Source organism: Leptopilina boulardi, unplaced genomic scaffold (assembly GCF_019393585.1).
Source record: "Leptopilina boulardi isolate dan_hultmark-lab unplaced genomic scaffold, ZJU_Lbou_2.1 LbouV2_341, whole genome shotgun sequence".
Lineage (NCBI taxonomy): Eukaryota > Metazoa > Arthropoda > Insecta > Hymenoptera > Figitidae > Leptopilina > Leptopilina boulardi.
In genome coordinates this window covers 6,171,439-6,192,889 of record NW_026137909.1, presented here as the reverse complement: position 1 = coordinate 6,192,889, position 21,451 = coordinate 6,171,439, and the positions used below count along the sequence as shown (strand labels likewise).

The following is a 21,451-nucleotide window of genomic DNA, read 5'->3' as shown; positions in this document are numbered from 1 at the left end:
AATTAGCGACCCCAAAAACCGTAGAATACCAAATTTTATTAAGATCCTGAAAAACTTTTTTCAACAAACCATTTGGCAAAAAAATTGAAACACTCCTTCGAGAGAACAGAGATTAAGTTTCTGCTTATTAATTACTAACGAGGATACGTATAGAAAGAAAAACTTTTTTCTATGTACTTTTATAATGTTAAAATAATAGTGTAATCAAATAAAAACAATTTTGTGTGGCTTTGATGTAAAAAAAAATTATTAAAAATACCGTTCGGATTTACCCCAGTTTTCCAATTTTCTTGGGTAAATACGAACGGTCTGATATTATTAATAAAATTTTACAGAAGGCAAAAATCAAATATAGTTTCTGTTCTAGTATTCATAACAAACAATTATAAATAATAAAATGAATTTTTAGCTTCTTTTTCTTGAAATACGAGACAAAATACTGAAAGAGTGTCATCTTTGATTTTCAATCTTTTTTGCAATACTCGTTATCTTTGTTTATGCTGTTGCTAATTAACAAACGAAAAATGGGATAATACTTAGAATCTCTTGAAGAGGATCTGAGGTAAAAATTCTCATATCGAACTTATTTTTAAAAATTTTAATTAAGCTGAAATAATTAGCGTTCGGATTTACCCCCCGTTCGGATTTACCCCGACTGACCCTATAGAAAATTTTAGAGAATTTTCAATTGAAAAATATTTTAAAAAATTGAATTTTCAATTAAAATTTTAATAAACTTTAATTATTGAATTTTTTTCAAAATTATATAAATGAAAATTTAATTTTATAGAATTAATAATTAAAAATTGTTTTATGTAATTGAATTTTTGAAAAACTTGATTAAAGTTATTAGAAATAATTAATTGAAAAAGAAATTGAAATTAAAAATTTTATAAATAATTTAGTATAGAAAGAGAAATAGTAAAAATTTTTGGAACTAATTGAATTTCAGGAGAATTTTAATTAAAATTTTCATAAATTAGAATTTCTGTAGATATTTTATAAGCTTTAAACAATAATTAAACGTTGAATAATTTTGAATTAGAAAATGTTTTAAATAATTGAATTTTCGAAACTTTTGATTAAAATTAAATTATTCAACAATTTCAATTTTTAGATAGAAAATTTAGAAATAATTCTATTTCAGAATAGTTCGAGTTAAAATATTTAAAAATAAAATAATAATAATAATAATAATATTATTATAATAATAATAAAAAATATTTAAAATATTTTTTTTAATAATTCAATTTTAAAGAATAAAAAAAAGTTGGAAAAAATCGTACAAGCCGAGGCTTGTTATTGAAGACCTCGTGAAATATTTTTATTAAAGTCGGGAAAAAAAAATTTTAATTTTTTTCTGAAAATAAGGGAAAATCAAAATCAAAATTTTTTTCTCAACTCTGTAAATTCTTGAGCCGATTATTTTACTTGAATTTATTTGAAAAAAAGACTCAACGATAAATAAAATCGAATAATTTTTTTTTTTTCAGTCCCTTCTGGCATTTTTGGCCGAAGCTCATAGAGGGGTTCAAGGTTTTGTAATTGACGAAAATGGAAATTATATTGAAAAAGCGTCAGTCAAAATCAAGAATCGCAACATCAGTTTTCTCACCACAAAATATGGCGAATTCTGGAGAATTCTATTACCTGGAAACTATAAAATGGAAGTAAGTAGAGCGCGTTAAGTTTAATATCACAACTTATATATATATATATATATATATATATATATATATTTTGCCAGCGCGATTACTATACGGTCATTAATTTTAATTATACAAGTATATTAATTTGAATAATTTGAGATTTTTTCTCTCTCTCTCTCTCTCTTTCAATTCATTAAATATTGAACTAAATAGTGAAAGCATTGCAAATAAAGAAAGTAAGCGAGAAATAATTATTTTCTATAAATTTTGATAATTAAAATTCTTTTAAGGTTTATGCCAATGGATACGCTCCCATTGAGGTCGATTTTGTGGTAGTTAAAGAGCGTCCCACACTTCTCAATGTCACTCTTCGTGCAGTGAAGGTAATTTTCGAAAAATATACAATAATTAATTAATAATATTTAATGAAATTGCAAATATAGAAGGCAATTTACTGCCTTTGTTATATTATGTACATAATATTATATAGCAGTAAGTTTATTTTAATTTTAGTTTAATTAATTATTAAAATTTTAACTATTTTTTAACCCTTTTTTTTTGCTGAGTAGAAAAAAAAACGCATGATTATGTTCTAAAAATTGTGAGAATTTTCATTTTATGGAATTTCATTTGTCATAATTATTTTTGAGCTGAATTTTTATTTTTTCGAATTAGTATTCTGAGGAATTTTCATCAAACCGATTTTCTATATTACAGAATTTTTATATAACCGAAAATTCATTTTACAGAATTTTTATTTGTTCGAATTTTTATTTGTCAGAATTTTTATTTGCTCGAATTTTCATTTAACATAATAGGAATTTTAAAGAATTTTTATTGGATAGAATTTTATTGCATAGAATTTTCATTCTATTCTTTCGAATGAATTTTCATTTGTTAGAATTATTATTTGATATAATTTCCATATAACCGATTTTTCATACTACTGAAATTTTACTTAACCGAAAAAATCATTTAACAGAATTTCTAACTGATAGAATTTTCATTTCGGCCCGAAATTGCAACTGACCGAACAAACAATTGACAGAAAAATTTGGGCGCGATTTTTAAAATCAACCAATGAAAAATTATCCATAAAATTGTGATTGCAGGCCTCGGATAGACTTTAAGGCACAAGAAAATTCGTTTTATTCGATTTATATTCGAAAAAAGTCAAAAAAAGTCGATTTTTTCCATTTTAACAAAATTTAATTGGTTAATGAATATTTTACTTTAAATAACTAATGTTATTAAATATTAAATTCATTTTATTAATTCAGTAATGATAAGAATTCTATATAAGAAAATTATCAAAAATTATTAAAAATAATTGAATTTCAAAAGATTTTGTTAATTTTCAGAAAATAATTAAATTTTACAGAAATGAAAATAATTTATGTTTTAGGAAAAAAATGATTTAACATATTTAAATTTTCGATAAATTGAATTTCAATTTTAATTTATTTACATTGGAAATTTGGAAAATAATTTAATTTTTAGAATTTCTTTTGAAAATTTGGAAAATAATTGAATTTCAATTAAAAGTTTGGAAAATAATTGAATTTTAGTTGATTTTGGATTGAAAATTTTGAAAATAATTGAATTTTAGTTGATTTAGAATTGAAATTTTTGAAAATAATTAAATTTTAATTGATTTTGAATTGAAAATTCTTAAAATAATTGAATTTTTGTTGATTTTGAATTGATAATATAGAACGTAATTGAATTTCAATCGAAATTTTTCAAAATAATTGAATTTTAGTTGATTTTGAATTAAAATTTTTGAAAATAATTGAATTTTAATTAATACAGTATTTAAAATTTTGAAAATAATTGAATTTTAATAAATTTGGAATTAAAAATTTTTGAAAATAATTTAATTTTAATTGATTTTGAATTGAAATTTTTTAAAATAATTGAATTTTGGTTGATTTTGAATTGATAATATAGAACGTAATTGAATTTCAATCGAAATTTTGCAAAATAATTAAATTTCAGTTGATTTTGAATTAAAAATTTGGAAAATAATTGAATTTTAGTTAATTTTAAAGATAAAATTTTGAAAATAATTGAATTTTAGTTGATTTTGAGTTGATAATATAGAAAATAAATGAATTTCAATCGAAATTTTACAAAATAATTAAATTTTAGTTGATTTTGAATTAAAATTTTTTAAAATAATTGAATTTTAATTATTTCAGAATTTTAAATTTTGAAAATAATTGAATTTTAATAAATTTGGAAGTTAAAATTTTGAAAATAATTGAATTTTAATTAATTTTGAATAGAAATTTTTAAAATAATTGAATTTTAATTTATTTTGAATTGATAATTTAGAAAATAATTGAATTTTAGTTGATTTTGAATTTAAAATTTGGAAAATAATTGAATTTTAGTTAATTTTATAGATTAAATTTTTCAAAATAATTGAATTTTAGTTGATTTTAAATTGAAACTTTTAGAAATAATTGAATTTTAAAAGTTTTTATTTAAAAAATTGCTTTCAGATAATTGAATTTTTGAATAATTAAATTTCAAGTAATTTTGAATTAAAAATTTTGTAGTAAATTTTATTTGCTAATTTTTGTTTGAAATTATAAACAATTGGAACAAATAAAAATTCGTCATAAAACTAATTATGACAAATGAAATTCCATAAAATGAAAATTCTAACTAATAATTTTTAGAACATAATCATGCGTCTCAAAAAGTATCAGAAACTAAAAAATTAAACGAAAAATTTAAATAAAATAAAAAAAAAGGAGTTTCGTGACTAGGAATAATTTTGATAATTTATTTTTACTGTATATATTATTTAAAACAGTAGTTTTTTTTTAATATTTACGACAAGTTGCAAAAATATTATCTTTGTTTAAATTTACCGCAAGGTTACTTATAAATATATTAGTTTCAAGAATATAACTTTTCTTCTAGTTCGAGAAAAAATTAATTTGAATTTTGTATTCAAAAATATAAATAAGAAAAATTTACACATTTTGAAAATAATTTTCTTTTATTTTTTTTATTAAAAAAAAAATATTTCTTTCGATTTTTATATTTTATAAATATAAAAGTAAATTTTACTGAAAATATTTTATTTATTAAAAAATCGAAAAAATCCTTTTTGCTAACTATAAAAAAAATAATTTCTGAGATTTTCTCCCATGTTTCTGTGAAAGGGTTAAAAAATAATTGAAAAATGTACATATATATCAGAAGTCGAGAATGTTTGTATCATAGTACACCTAAATTTGTTTAACAATATTTAGAACAATAGATTCCATTATTATTTATATATCCATGTAGTGGGAGAATATTTTTTTTTTTTTTTTTGCATGAATTCCTAACTAAGAAACGAAAAAAAAAAATAGTATCAAATTTAAAAGGCTGATAATAATAATAATAATTGCTTTAGCACACACAACTCACAATTTGTTTTCTAATTTTTTTTTCAAAATTTTTAAATAATAATTTAATTTCATGTTTTTATAAATAAAAGACACGTAAATTTTTGTATATAAAATTCGCGTTCGTACAAAGATTTTTCCCATATAAAAAGAAAAAAAAAAAAGAGAGAGAATATGATGAAAAGGGTTTTTTTTGGAGTCTTTTTTTCTCTCTCTCTCTCTCTCTCTCACTGAAACCTTTTCAGAGATGCAAAGGCATATTTTGCAACGAGAATCTCCATGAAGAGAACTTGATGGACACACAGGCAATGTTTAACTATTCGTCGTCCACTCAGGGCTCAGAGATGATTTCAGTTCACGACACAATCAATAAAGATTCCATCGTTTTTCCCGATTCCTAATAGACTACTTACTACTTGTGTGTGTCAATATATCGATCTTTAAAGCTATTATTTGGCCTTTATCGTAAACGATGTAAGTATTCTCAACCAGTTTATGTATGCATCGTGCGCAATCATTGCCAAAAAATCAATGCAACTTTATGTACTTATTTTCATATTAAAAAAAAAAAAAAATTTAACGCGAAAATTTTCTTAACTATAAAATTTATTTAAAAATAAATAAAATTATTAAATTTATTATCAAAATAGAGCGAAATTTCAAGGAGACGCACAAAGCTTTAAAAATCAATTTTTAGAATTTTCATTTTATAGAATTTCATTAGATAAAATTTTCATTAAACCGAATTTTTATTTTTTCTAATTAGTATTTTTTGAAAAATTTCATTAAACCGATTTTCTATATATTACAGAATTTTTTGAACTCATGATTATTCCATAAAAATTATTAATTAGAATTTTAAAGAATTTTATAAGTAATCCTAATTATTTTTTAGCCGAATTTTTGAATTTTCAAATTAAAATTTGATTTTCCTTTTTATACGAATTTTTACTTAACAAAGTTTTTAGCTACTGAATTTTTGTTTGGATAATTTTTTTTTATTTTATAGACATTTCATTTACATGACTTTCTATTTAAGAAAATTTTCATTTAATCGAATTTTAAAAAAAATTCACATTCCATCGAATTTTATGTTATTCGTATTTTTAAATGAGAGAAAATTCCAATTCACTGAATTTTAATTGTACGAATTTTTAAGACGCCGAATTTTTATTTATCCAAAATTACAAATGGCTGAATAAACAATCGACAGAAAAATTTCGGCGCGATTTTTAAAATCAACTAATCCAAAAATTATCCATAAAATTGTGATTGCAGACCTCGGATCGACTTTAAGGCACAAGAAAAGTCGTTTTATTCGATTTATATTCGAAAAAAAGTCGAAAAAGTCGATTTTTTCCATTTTAACAAAATTTAATTGGTTAATGAATATTTTACTTTAAATAACTAATGTTATTAAATATTAAATTCATTTTATTAATTCAGTAATGATAAGAATTCTATATAAGAAAATTATCAAGATTTATTAAAAATAATTGAATTTCGAAAGAATTTGCTAATTTTCAGAAAATAATTAAATTTTACAGAATTTATGTTTTAGGAAAAAAAATTATTTCACATATTTAAAATTTCGATAAATTGAATTTCAATTTTAATTTATTACCATTGGAAATATGGAAAATAATTTAATTTTTAGAATTTTTTTTGAAAATTTGGAAAATAATTCAATTTTAGTTGATTTTGAATTGAAATTTTTTAAAATTATTGAATTTTAGTTGTTTTTGAATTGATAATATAGAAAATAATTGAATTTCAATCAAAATTTTGCAAAATAATTGAATTTTAATTAATTTTAAATTGAAATTTTTAAAATAATTGAATTTTAGTTGATTTAGAATTGTTAATTTGGAAAATAATTAAATCTTTGTTAATTTTAAATAGAAAATTTTGAAAATAATTAAATTTTAATTGGAAATTTTTAAAATAAATGAATTTCAATTGAAATATTTGAAAATAATTGAATTTTAATTGATTTTGATTTGAAATTTTTAGAAATAATTGAATTTTAAACGTTTTTATTTAAAAAATTGCTTTTAGATAAATGAATTTTTGAATAATTAAATTTTAAGTGATTTTGAATTAAAAATTTTTAGTTAATTTTATTTGCTAATTTTTGTTTGAAATTATAAACAATTGGAACAAATGAAAATTCGGCGCAATTTTTGAAAATTGACCAATTATAAATTAGCAAGAAAATCGTGATTGGTCAATTCTATAAATTGCGCCGAAATCTTCCTGTCGCGATTGTTTCTTCGGTCATTCGTAATTTCGGACAAATGAAAATACGGCTTCTTAAAAATTCGAACAAATAAAAATTAGGACAAATTAAAATTCGGCGAATTGGAATTTCTGTCATTTCAAAAATTCGATTAAATTAAAATTTTGTTAAATTAAAATTCTATTAAATTAAAATACTATTAAATTAAAATTCTCACAAATAAAAAGTCATGTAAAGAAAATGAGACATGTAAATTAAAAATTCTGCCAAACAAAAATTCGGTAGCTAAAAATTTTTTGTTAAGTAAAAATTCGTATAAAAAGCAATTCTTTAGTCCAAATACGAATTCGAAAAATGAAAATTCGTAAAAAAAATTATTTCTAATATAATTCTTCAAAATTAAAATTCTAATTAATTATATATTTATGCGGATAATCATGCCCCGCAAATTTTTATTTGTTCGAATTTTCATTTGTTAAAATTTTTATTTACAAAATCAGTTTTTCATAAAATTGTTGAAAATTAGACTAAATTTGACATTACACGAATTTTAAAAAAATTTTCACGAATGTCTTCGAGAAAATATTTAATAAATTGTTGAAATAAAAATTATATAACTAGTAATTGTAAATATTTATATTTTTTATAATATTTTTGTAATATTTTCATTATAATATTTATAATTAGTAATTATAAATTTGAAAAAAAAAAAATATTCAAGTGCATAATGTTGCTTTAACATTCTCCAAGCGCTGCGTTTTCTCTCCATGCAGATATCGCAAATCGCTGCTCGGCTTTTTTTCTCATTTCATCGTTATTAGTGGCTGAGTGTCTATTCTCAATGAAAGAAGCTTTTGGAGGGTTATTCACTTTTACTTAGGGTTGCTGCTCGCAGTTTTCTTTCTTTCCCTCTCTTTCTTTCTGTATTATATTATCATTGATCATACGTCTTTGTTCGCATTTTCAAAAATAAGGTTGCCTCTCTTACTATATATGCTCTCATTATATATATATATAGTACCTTCTTTCTCGTATAAAATTTTTTTTTTTAATCTGAATTTCTCTAACTCAAAAGTTTATCTTTATCTCATTAAGGCCAGGTCCAAGTGAGGCAGCGCCATCTACATTGAAACTAAAATTTTGGAAAATTTTCAACAGCCTTTTCTTGAAAACAAGAAGGTAAAATGCTTTTTCCTTTATGGATAATTGATTATTGGCAAGATATACAAGAGCTAAAACTTTTTTTGAGTTAAAATAATGAAAAAAATTTCATGTCAATAAATTAAATATGAGCACTTTTTTCACAAAAACTGTAACAGTACTTTCTCAGAAATTACAATCAAAAATGCAATTTCCATTTGGAAAATTAATAAACGCTAAAAAATACACGACCTAAGATTTACCAATCACGAAAATAAGAAAAAAAAATGTTATTAAATATTTAACATATTGATACTGCTTTACTGATTGTGACAGCCCTTTGGTAGATTATGTATTTCAGGTGGTTAGCAACAGCGCCAATCTCCTCCTTTCGGCAAAACTGCGAAACGTCTGGTGACATATATAACCTGCCAAACGGCTCTCATAATGAGTAAAATATGTTATGTTAAAATACTTTTTTTTTGTTATTTTCGTGATTGGTAAATCTTAGGTCGTGTATTTTTTAGCGTTTATTAATTTTCCAAATGGAAATTGCATTTTTGATTGTAATTTCTGAGAAAGTACTGTTACAGTGTTTGTGAAAAAAGTGCTCATATTTAATTTATTGACATGAAATTTTTTTCATTATTTTAACTCAAAAAAAGTTTTAGCTGGTGTATATCTTGCCAATAATCAATTATCCATAAAGGAAAAAGCATTTTACCTTCTTGTTTTCAAGAAAAGGCTGTTGAAAATTTTCCAAAATTTTAGTTTCAATGTAGATGGCGCTGCCTCACTTGGACCTGGCCTTAAAATAAATTACAATCAGATTTGCTATATTTTTTATTTCTATAATAAAAAAGCACACAAATAAATATAAATATAAACAAAATGTACCAATTTTCGGTTCTCTAGGTCAAAAAGTGTCTTTGAATTCTATGGAGGAAGGAAACATAACCTTAAAAACTATTAGACTTTCAAAAAGTAGAAAAAAATATACATCAACTAGTAGTTAAAATAATTAATTTACACATATAGAAAGCGTGTGAGATATATTTATATTTTGAGGACATAGGTATATATATATATATAATTTTCACTTTTAACTTTCTCGATTTTGTGTTAAAGTTATTTCTGGAATTGAAATCGTTTTTCTTTGGAAAACTCACTGACCAGAAAATGAAGATATATATACCTTACATGTCATCTTAAATGATGCGAACGTTACTTTCCTGTAATGCCAATTCTGCGTGCTTTCTTATACTCCAGTTAAACTGACTTATTTCATCTCAATGAGAGCGAGACGCGGTTCATTGGAAACTGATTATTATAGGGAATAATAAAAACAAAAATAATTCTAACTTATTTTTTTATAATTATTATCCCATTTTTTTTTTTGTTAAATTATTTTTAACTATTTTTAATAATTTAATAGAATTTTTAAACTCCAAACATTTTCATTTGACCGAAATTGTAAATGACCGAAAAATAAAACGCGCGATTTTTAAAATTGACTAATCATATAATTTTCTTAATAATTTCTAATTATATAGTCAATTTTAAAATTCCTATCGAAATTTTTCTGTCATTGTCGGACATTTCTACTTTCGGTCAAATAAAAAAAATTTCGGGTTTTAAAATTCTATCAAAAATTTGTGCAAATAAAAATTCGGACAAACAAAGTTTCGATGAATTGAGAAATTTTGGCATTTAAAAATTCGAATCACTTAAAAAATTCTATTAAATGAAAAATTCTGCTAAATTAATATTCTGTTAAATTAGAATTTTTTAAATAAAAATAATAATAATAATAATGTGCGAAGAATTTTATATTTCTTATAAATATAGTTTTAAAAGAAGAGCGCAGTACAGGTGCGAAAATATACGACTGCTTTAAATGAACGTTCATGAAAATTTTGCCGCAGAGTTTGAATCTGTTTCCGACTCAATTTATTCCCTTTTATCATGTATATATATATATATGCAAAATAATAAAAACTTGATACAACGCGAGATGAATGAAACTTTCGCCTCGCGACAATTTTTATTTAAGAAAATTTTTATTTAACAGAATTCTCATACAATCAAATTTTATGTGATTCGAATTTTTAAATGATAGAATTACCAATTCACCGAATTATAATTTGTCCGAATTTTTAATTAATAGAATTTTTAAGACACCGAATTTTTATTTAGAATTATTTTTTTATTTTTCGATTTATTCAAAATTATTATTACTATTCAAATTGTTTATAATTGTATTAATTTAATTACTAATAAATTAATTTAGTTATTTAATAGAATTTTTAAACTCCAAATTTTTCATTTGACCGAAATTGAAAATGTCCGAAAAAAACAAATGACAAAAAAATATAAGCGCGAATTTTAAAATTGACTAATCATAATTTCCTAATAATTATTAATTCCTGATTTTAGTCAATTTTTAAAATCGCGCCAAAATCATTTTGGTAGTTTTAAATATTTCGATTACAAGAAATTTAAATATTCCAACATTGTTTGACGTTTTGTTCTTTTTAAATTAAAAATTTTTTTGTTTGAAATAAATAATTCAAAATTTTCAAAAATTGTAAACTATTTAATTTAAGAATATTTCGGTCATTTGCAATTTCGGTCAATTCGAAAATTGGAATTTTAAGATTTCTATTAAATAACAATTAGTTTAAATAAAAATTTTGACCATTAAAAATTTACTGAAATAAAAATTCTGGCATTCAAAAATTTGACTTATTTAAAATTCACTATGAATAAAAATTGTACTAAATTTTAGGCAAATAAAAAGAAATGAAATAAAAATTCGATTGAATTATACAATTCTTTGGAAAATAAAAATTTACGTAATGAAAAATTTTGTTAAAATTAAAATTTTATCAAATAAAAAATTAATAACTTGAAAATTCTATTAGGTAAAAATTCGCCTAAAAGAGAAATTACTTCCAATGTTAATTGGAAGAAATAAAAATTCAGCTTAATAAAATTCTATTTGAAGAAAATTCTAACAAAAATGAATTTTAATAATTTTTCATACATTGCAATTCGAAAAAAAAATACTTTTAGTTCCACACGTTATAAAAGAAGTCATTAAAACACAGTTTCATAGCAAAAATGATATGCAAAAATTATCAATTTATACCAGATACGTAATGGTTTTTATTTTTAGCTTTATAAAAATTACGATATACGTATAATTTTACTTAGCGTTAAATTCATCATTTAAAAATTTTAATGCGAATCAAAAAAATATATAGAATTTTTAATAAAAATTTAATTGTTTTAATTTTACATGAATAACAATTTTTTTTTATTGTCGTTTAATTTACATGACCTTTTATTTAAGAGAATTTTAATTTACATGAATTTTTATTTAACAGAATTCTCATACAATTCAAAATTTTATGTGATTCGAATTTTTAAATGACAAAAATTCCAATTCAACGAAGTTTAATTTGTCCGAAATTACAAGTGACCGAACAAAGAATCGACAGGAAGATTTCGGCGCAATTTATAAAATTGACCAATCACAATTTTTTTTTGCTAATTTCTAATTGGTCAATTTTCGAAAATTGCGCCGTAATCTTTCTGTCCATTGTTTGTTCGGTTAATTTGTAATTTTGGAAAAATTAAAATTCGGCCTCTTAAAAATTTGTACAATTAAAAATTCGGACGAATTAAATTTCGGTGAATTGGTATTTCTGTCGTATAAAAAGAAATTCTTTCTTTTTGAAATGTAAAATATCTGAAATTTCTTTAAAAAAAAAAATATTCAGTTACAGTTGATTTCCCTTTTTTTTCTAAAGTAAGTACTCCTTGGAAATTTCACTTTTCTTGTACAAAAAAAAAAAAAAAAAAAAATGAAAAGTAAGACACTCCAATTAGACTGCGACTTTATTTCAAATGAGTGAATATAAAATTAATTGCGTTTATTACATTTTTCACTCCGCTTGAATTAAACAAATTTTTTTTTTTTTGTCTTAAAAATTTTAATCTAAACAAATAATCAAGTCATTTTTTGAAATGTTTCTTGTGAATCTTTTTTCGTTTTTAAAAAACAATTAGTCTACATCATTTTATACATATATATATATGTTTATATTATATAGTCAGTGTTCCTAATTAATTTGTACGAGGTGGTGTAGAAAATTGGTCGTCTCACGGCCTCCTTTCAAGAAACTCGAAAATTTACATGGACAGGTGCCCTTTAAGAGCAGCTTATTAACCTTAGTGCTCTATTAATTAGAAACAAGTCATTATCCCATCTTTCGAGAATGACAAATAATTGATAATTTTACTAAAAAAAAAAAAAAAAATGATTATCCAAAAAAATTTTTTTTAATAATTTTGATTTCAAAATAATTTTGTTTTCAAAAAAAAAAAATTTATTTGTTTCTCTAGTTTTTTTGAATTTAAATGGAAATATAAAAAAAAAAGTTATGATTTTCAGTTTCGTTGAGAAAAAGTAGCTCATGAAGCGTCAAATATTTAATGACTTGATGAGCAAAAAGAAGAAAAGAAAAAAAAAAAAAAAATGTTGAAAATAAGTAGTTGGAAAAATGGTGAAAGGTTCATTTCTGAAAGAAGATAATTTGGTCCTTTTGTTGAATTAGAAAAGTGTCGCTAGGTTTCCGGAATGAAGAAGAATCGCGCCCTACTTTCACCAAACGAGCAACATAATCCATTTCGAGCATCATGTCACTTAATGTGACAGCCTCGAGTCACGGAAACAGACACGAACAATATCTTCCTACTGATTTCATCCCTATTATATATATATATATATATATATATATATATATATATATCACTCTCTCTCTCTCTCTCTGTGGACATATAATCCAAGTGATTGTACCTTTTAGCTGATAAAATAATATTTCATTGTTTCCTGTTTTAGAGTTTGCACAAAATTTTTAAAGATAATTTTTTTTTTAAATTTTAATTCAGATCGAAAACTAGTTTTCAGCCAGTATTAAATAATTTTTTTAAAAAAAACCCTAAATGTCAAAAAAGTTGTATTTTTCAATAATGCTGATATTATATATTTTTGATAATGTAATTTATTTCGAATATTTCGGAATCGAAGACGTAAATTTTTAAAATTTTAATTAAAGGACAAATTTCTTTAAAAAAAAAAATTCTGACAATTCAATTTTATAAATTTTATTTAACACTATATTTAAAATAATTGAATTTTTAAAAAAATATTATAATTATTAAAAAATAATTCATCTTTGGAATAGGTTACAGTTGAAATTTTTTCTAATTAAATTTCAAAAGATTTTGTTAAATTTCAAACAATAATTTTTAATTTTACAGAATTGAAAATAATTTATTAAATAATTTTAGAAAAAAATTTTTTTTAAAGTAATTAAATTTTTGAAGATTTATAATTTTGATTTTTAAAATAGATCGCATGATTTTTTTAGACGAATTTTCATTTTTGGAATTAATATTTGTTAGAATTTCGTTTTTAAAGAATTTTTTAATTAACAAAATTTTTAGGCATCAAATTTTTAATTTTGTAGAATTCTTAAAAAAGCGAAATTTTTATTTGTCCGAAAAAAACAATCGACAGAAAGATTTCGGCGCTATTTTTAAAATTTACCAATCACGATATTCTTGACAACTTTTGATTGGTGAATTTTAAAAATCGCGCCGAAATCTTTTTGTCGATTGTTTGTTCGGACATTTGCAAAAATTCGGACAAATAAAAATTCGGCGTTTCAAGAATTCTAACAAATAAAAATTCGTCTACAAAATTTTAATTAAAAAATGCTTTCAGATAATATTGAATTTTTGAAGAATATTAAAAAAATTATTAGAAATTAATTAATTTCGAAAGAATTATAATTGAAATTATTAAATTTCAAATCAAAAAATACGTATTTTGTTTAAATATTTTGTAAAAAAAAATAATGTAAAAAATTTCGAAAAAGTCGCATCTTATTTAAATGAGTCGAAAAAAGTCGTATAATCCAAGGCCTTGAAAATGAAATTATTTATTTCTGTCAGATCCAATTTTTTTGGAAAAATTTTTACAATTCGATTTACAATATGAGTAGTAATTTAAAAAAATATTTTTTCTCAAAACTCAAATGTTTTAATTAATTTTAATTGAATGTATGAAATTTATTTCTGTGAATTTGAATATACTTTAGAAACATTTGAAATTTTGTGGAGATTCTGATAATATGTATGTACATGCTGTATATAGATGGAACTTAGTTTCTAGACCAAAATCGTGTTGACCACTTGGAAAGCAAGAAACTCGAAATTCGTAATGTACTCTTGTTTAAGCTCGAAACTAATTTTCAACATCTATGAGAATCATTTATTCAAATTATTTATTTAGAGTGTACAGGAAATTTTGAAAAACAAAATATTTACGGTCAAATATAATTTTTCTCAATTTTTACCTTTAAGTATTAATTTTTTTAAAACTGAACTTTACCTCATTAAAAAACCATGATTTTTTAATTTAATTTATAAGAATATTATTACATATTAAATGATAATAATGAAAATTATATGTTTACAGGCCTCGGATTATACGACTTTTTCCGACTTTTTTCAAAAATACGACTTTTATCGACTTATTTTAATAAAATGCGACATTTTTTTTACATTTGAAAAAAAAATGTAAATAAAATACATTTTTTTAGTATAAAATGTAGATCTTCTTCAGATCTTCTTCAATTCAATTATTTAACAAATTTTCAACTAAAATGATTCTTCACTAAATTAATTATTTTTAATAATTTTAATTAAATACATCACAAATTCAATTATATCAAAATTATTTTTCAACTAAAATTTTTATGAAATTTAACAATTGTTTATAATTAAAAAAAAAATATCACAATAAAATTGAATTATTTTTTAAAAATTTTGAATTCAATATAAACTAAAATTCAATTATTATCCGAAATTTTAATTCAAAATCAATTAAAATTCAATAATTATCAAAAATTTTCAATTTAAAATTTTATTATTTACTAAGTTTTCAATTTAAAATGAAATAAAATTCAATTATTTTCTAAAATTTCTATTCAAAATTAATTATCCAAATTTTCAATCAAAAATGAACTTAAATTAAATTATTATCCAAAATTTCAATTAAAATTCAATTATTTCCCAAAATTTTCAATTCCAAATTAATTGAATTTTCAATAATTTGAATTTAAAAGCATCTAAAATTTAATTATTTCTAAAATTTTCCATCGAAAAATTTTTTTTTGAAATTTAATAATTTCAATTATAACTCTAAGGAAATTCAATTATTTTTAACTATTTTAATAATATTATTATTATAATATTATTATTATATATAATAATATTTTATACTGTATTATATTATAATATTATTGTATTTTGTCCGCATTTTCTAATAAATTTTTAGTGAAATCATCTAAAATTTTAATTACAAAACACTTAAACAATTAATTTTAAAAATCTCAATTTTAAATCTTTGAAAATTCAATTAAATTTAAAAAATGTTTTCCAAAAATTGTTTGATAAATTATTTTTAGTTCTGTAAAATTTAATAATTGTTTGAAAATTAACAATATCTTTTGAAATTTAATTATTTTTAAAAATTTCAACTTTAACCCTTGAAAAAGGATTATTATTAAAAAAAATTTTTTTATTTAAAAATCTGTAAAATATTTTTGTTAAAATAAAAAACAAATCCACTTTTTTTTGGAATATAAATCGACTAAAACGACTTTTTGTGTCTTTAAGTTGATTCGAGGCCTGTGTTTTTATAATTAATATTTAATAGGTATTCGTTGGCTCCTGGTACCTTAAAAATTAATTTTTAAAAATTAATTTTTTTCAAATTACTATCTTGTATGAAATTTCCTGGCGCATCTTTTTTCTCATCATAAATTTTTTGTATTTGTATAGAATTTTTGAATGAATATACAAGTTTAAAAAAAATTTCGTTGGTAAACGTTGTGTACTTCAGCTTCGTGAATTGAATTTTCGAATTTGGAATTTTAAAGAAACTTATTCCGAAATTTGGAAACACAATTATACAACTTTGGCAAAAATGAGAAAAAGAATTGTCAAAATTTGACACATTCAAAAAAACACGTGAAATCAGAAAAGGCCAACTTCAAGTTAGGACAGAAGGACAGACCAAGCATTTTATTATTATATATAATTAATTAATTACAATTAACTAATTTTAATTAATATTAATATTTTTTAAAAATCCAAATTTTAAATCCTCAACGCTGAACAATTTTTCTGTTCTAGCAATTTCATACGCTTATTCGATTGTGTATACTTTTTTAAATACATCATAATATTTATTTTTTATATTTTGTTTAAATAATTTCTTTTTAATAAACGGTAAATTGCATTTTTATAAAAAATTTATATTCACAGAAAAAAAGTAAGAGAATGATGATAACGATAAATGTATTTATTATTATTTAATTTCATTAATATTTTAATTTTTTTGTGAAGAACATAAAGTGTATTTATTACTCTTGTTCTTATTCACTATTTTATTTGCTTATTTAATTGTTATTTACAATTTCAGCCTTTTCCTATGCTTTTTATATTGTATATGTATGCATGTTAAAGAAAAAAACATTTTAATGAATTATAATTTTTTTCCAAAAAACAAAAATTTAATTATAGCAATTGAAAATATTTAATAATAATTAATTACTAATTAAATAATTATTAACTAACTAAATAATTATTTACTAAATAAATAATTAATTACTAATCAAATTAATTACTAATTAAATAATTAATTAGTAATCAAATTAATTACTAATTAAATAATTAATTAATAGGTAATTTATTTACCAATAAGGAGCATTTAACGTGAGATTTTCATTCGAAATTATTTTTTTTTTGACTCGGTAATTTTTTTTCGAAATCTTTGTGAGAAATGAGAAAATACATATTTTTTTATTTTTTTATTCGATAAAAATTATGGAAGTTATGATTTTTTTTTTAAATTTAACGTTCGACAGAAGCCGAATAATTTCGGCGACGTTTTTCTCTGTTCTACTAACAGATAAAAATTAATATAAAATTTCTTCGATTTACCACCTATTAAAAATAGTAAAGAAAAATCGAATGAATTTCATAAATAATATTATTTTGTTTTATCTATTAGTAGGAAGCATTTCAATAATATTCGGCCCCTTGGTGAAGTTAAATTTAAAAAAATTATAACTTCCACAATTTTTATCGAATACCCAAATAAAAAAATACGTATTTTCTTATTTTTCACAAAGATTTCAAGAAAAAAAAATTTCAAATGAAAATCTGATCCACATATATTTTTTTTCAATTTTAAATTAAATATTTAAAAAAATATTTAATAAATATTTAAAATAGAAATATTTAAAAAGAACATTTTTCGATTGATTTTTTAATATTTTTTTTTTTTTGGTGAAATAATCTGATTTGAATTTTTTTTTTTTTGCTATCTCCAGAGACAGGATGATAACGGCGACATTGGTCTGGGTGTGTACGGCGGGGGTGTAGCGGTTCGACCTTATCCACATCGCGACTATACTCTTCATCTTAGACCAAATTCCGGTGCCAGTACAGCATCTGATACCAACAACGGGATCTTCTCATCGATTAGCAACAGCTTCAACTCACTCGTAAGCAACATCTTTGGCTGATCTTTCGCTTATCGACCAACACTAGGTCGTCTCATTGCTCTTTTCATCGTCATCATCTTATCACATTTCCTGCGAGGAGCGCGTGTTCGAGTCACAAACTTGGACAAAATCTACTGACAATGAACTACTTTTAGGAGAAGAAAAAAAAAAAAAAAATCAAGAAAAGAATTTTTGTGTGAGAGAAAAAAAATATGTATTTCAATATAAAATTTAAGGTCTGCAGGTCCAGACGGCGCGATTAAATTTTTAAAAACTTGTCTCGCCAAAATTCTCTCTAAATTATTTCAAATATATTATTTTTTTTTTTTTTTACAAACTTGGCTTTTTCGTTTTTCCAATAAATCTATTTTTATTTCTATTTCAGGTAATTTAATTGGAAGTAAATAATTAATTATGAGAGAATTCTCAATTTTATTATTCGAAATAAAATAATTTTTATTTCCATGATTTATTTTTAACCAATTTGTAGTAGAAAAATTGCCAACTTATATAGAACAAATTTTTCAAGTGTTAATTTTAAAAATTCTTTTTTTTTAAATTTATTTCCCTCCATATAGAATATAATTAAAATATTTATTGATCGGGAAAATTTTTTTTTTTTATTATCCTATCGTAACTTTTTTTTACGAGAAATGAAAAAATTCATATTCTTCGAGTGGAAGAAAAGACTTTTTTTTGAATAATAAAAATTCAATAAAATTTTAATTGAATTTCAATTAAAATTTTATTATTTAAAACGATTATTTGGAAGCAAAAAAAAAAAGAATTGAATATTTGAGAAACACTTGAGAAATATTGACCTATATAATGTGTGATATGAAAATAATAAATATTTTTCCACTTTCAGTTTTAGGGGAAAAAAAACAGACAAACAAAACAAAAAAAGTTACTAGTCCAATTCAATGTTTTCAAATATTAAAAAAAACAAATAAAACCAATTTTTTAAAATTTAAATAATTTAATTTTTAATATTCTGAACCATTTTTTTATAAAAATTACAATTTTCTGAAAACAATTTAAATTCGCACAGTTCGAAAGTTTCTCACTGTGAGAAATTTTTCCCATTCAAATTTGAATAGTTTAATTATTCGATTATTATTATTATTCGATTATTATTATTATTATTATTATTATTATTTGATTATTATTATTATTATTATTATTTATTAATTTATTAATTGAAAATAAAAAAATTTATCGAAAAAATTTTTTTAAAATTATTTTTCTTTTAAATAAAAATAGAAAAATAAGAAGTTGGACTAAAACTTTTGTTTCTGAGTGTCCGTTCGATTTTTCCTTAAATTTTCCTCGAAAAAAAAAACGAATAATAAATAATAATGATTCAAGAGATGAAAAATCTGGTTTCGAAGAATCGATAACAAAAAAAAGAACCAGTAATTATTTATACATTTTTACAAAAGCATCATTCCATAAAAGCGCAAATATATTGTAAATTAGGTAAAAGTGGACCACAAAAGCACCGTTTTATTTTTTTTTTTGTGCTATATTTTTTTTTTTTTATTATGAATCTCAATAAATGTGTTTAGTCATAATTAGCAGTTCAATTTTTTGAATTCTGCACTACAAACTGAAAATTGTAAATTCAAATTTTGCGTAAAAAAAAAGGAAAAACAAAATTTAGTGATGGGAAAAAATATAATCGATATTTTTTTGATTTTAAAAATTAAAATTAAAACATTAAAATTAAAAAATTAAAATTAAAAAATTAAAAAATATATTTATGAAAAAAAAATCCAAAAATAATTTATTATTATAAGAATCGATATTTTTTAATCATTCTCGCACCTCTTATTCGTACTCACAAAAAAAAAAAATTCTATTAACCATAAAAACCTTTTTATCAAACTCCTATAAAAATAACTTTAAATGACAGTGATATAAAATTTCCATGATTCTTCACTATCTTCAAGTTTAGAATATAATCACGTTTTACATTTTATCTCGTCAAAAGTTTTATACTCTTCATTTTAATGATCAGAGGATTTGTTCTAAAATCTCTTTTATTGTCAATTGATAAAAAAAGAAAAGAAATTAAATTGCTTTTTTTTAACCCTTAACTGGCACAATTCGAACGTAAATCGCACAGCGGGTCTACTAGACCCCCGACGTATTCAAAACTATTGTACCAGCCGATTTTAAATATTTTTGCCCAAAAATTTAATCTGAGGTAGCTTATCATGTATTTTTTTAAAATTTTCATTAGTTTTACAGTGGGTTAATTTATTTTTAGTAAAAAAAATTGTGAAAAATAAAAACCAAAAAAATTGCGTGTTTTTACTTGAAAATTCATGAGTTATTTAAAATTTTTAATATTATTACTTAAAAATTTAAGGTTTATATTATTTTTAAGGAAAATATTACCACAACAGCAGGACTTGCAAAAAAAGGTATTTATTTTGCAGAATAAAATGTGAATTTTTAGGTTAGACGTAAAAATTTATAATTTATTAATGTTTGAAGCTAATTTATTCTTTTGTATCGAATTAGTTGTATCAAAATACTTAGAAAATTACTTATAACTAATATATATTAAAATATAAAAAATATAAAAAATATTCAAAATTAATTTGAGCGAGAAAAAATGCTCGGGTCTCCTGGACCCATAGTGCCAGTTAATGGTTAATTTCAATAAAAATTCGATTTCAAAATCCCATCACTATATGACAATCTCTTTAAAATCACATTACTGTTACTTAAAATATTATTCAGTCTAATAGTGAAGCAAGAAACATATAGACTTTTTAATTATTTTTTTACCATTAATTAATAATGTTGAAGACGAAGTGAAATAAAAAAAATTATCTATGAAGATGTACTTATACCTGTAAAAAGAAAAAAAAAGAAAAAAAAATGATGTGATGCCTCTACAAAACTGCCGATAGGTGTAAATATAGAGGTAAAACTGCCGTGATCCTCCACTATCTTCAAATTTAGAATATGTTAATATTTAAGTAGATATTTATTATAAGTTAAGCAACGAACAAGATTCGTATTTATCTAAACGTTAAAAATTCAGCATTAAACAATTTACAATACTTATATTATTATAGTCGTATAATATTTAAAAAAAAAAAAGAAAAAAAAAACTTAGAAAATCTGTAAGATCAATACAAAAATAGAAAAGAAAGTGGATATGTACCTAATGCTTTCTCGTATTTTACAAAAAAAAAAAAAAAAAAAAAATTATTTGAGGAAGTTCAATAACCCATTGACATAACCTCAAACTGATTTTTAAGAAAAAAATGTTTTACAAAAATATAAAAAGAAACAAATAAATAAAACTAAGATTTTGAAACAATTTTCGAAAAAAATTTTGCTTATAAATTA

The 21,451-nt window shown here is 21.6% G+C and overlaps 1 protein-coding gene across 4 annotated transcripts in view; it reads left to right on the top strand.

Moving 5' to 3' along the window:
• LOC127285834 (carboxypeptidase M) overlaps window positions 1-19,036 on the top strand; it is a 56,067-nt gene extending 37,031 nt beyond the window's left edge. For 3 of the 4 annotated variants that reach the window (XM_051312038.1, XM_051312040.1, XM_051312039.1), the window contains 3 exons: window positions 1,494-1,670; window positions 1,940-2,032; window positions 17,909-19,036. In XM_051312038.1, the coding sequence (XP_051167995.1) occupies window positions 1,494-1,670; window positions 1,940-2,032; window positions 17,909-18,103 (465 nt within the window). In that variant the 3' untranslated portion in view covers window positions 18,104-19,036. Of the gene's footprint in view, window positions 1-1,493; window positions 1,671-1,939; window positions 2,033-5,301; window positions 5,531-17,908 lie in introns of all 4 variants that reach the window. The other variant, XR_007843637.1, reaches the window with a different exon arrangement.
• The last annotated feature ends 2,415 nt before the right edge of the window (window positions 19,037-21,451 follow it).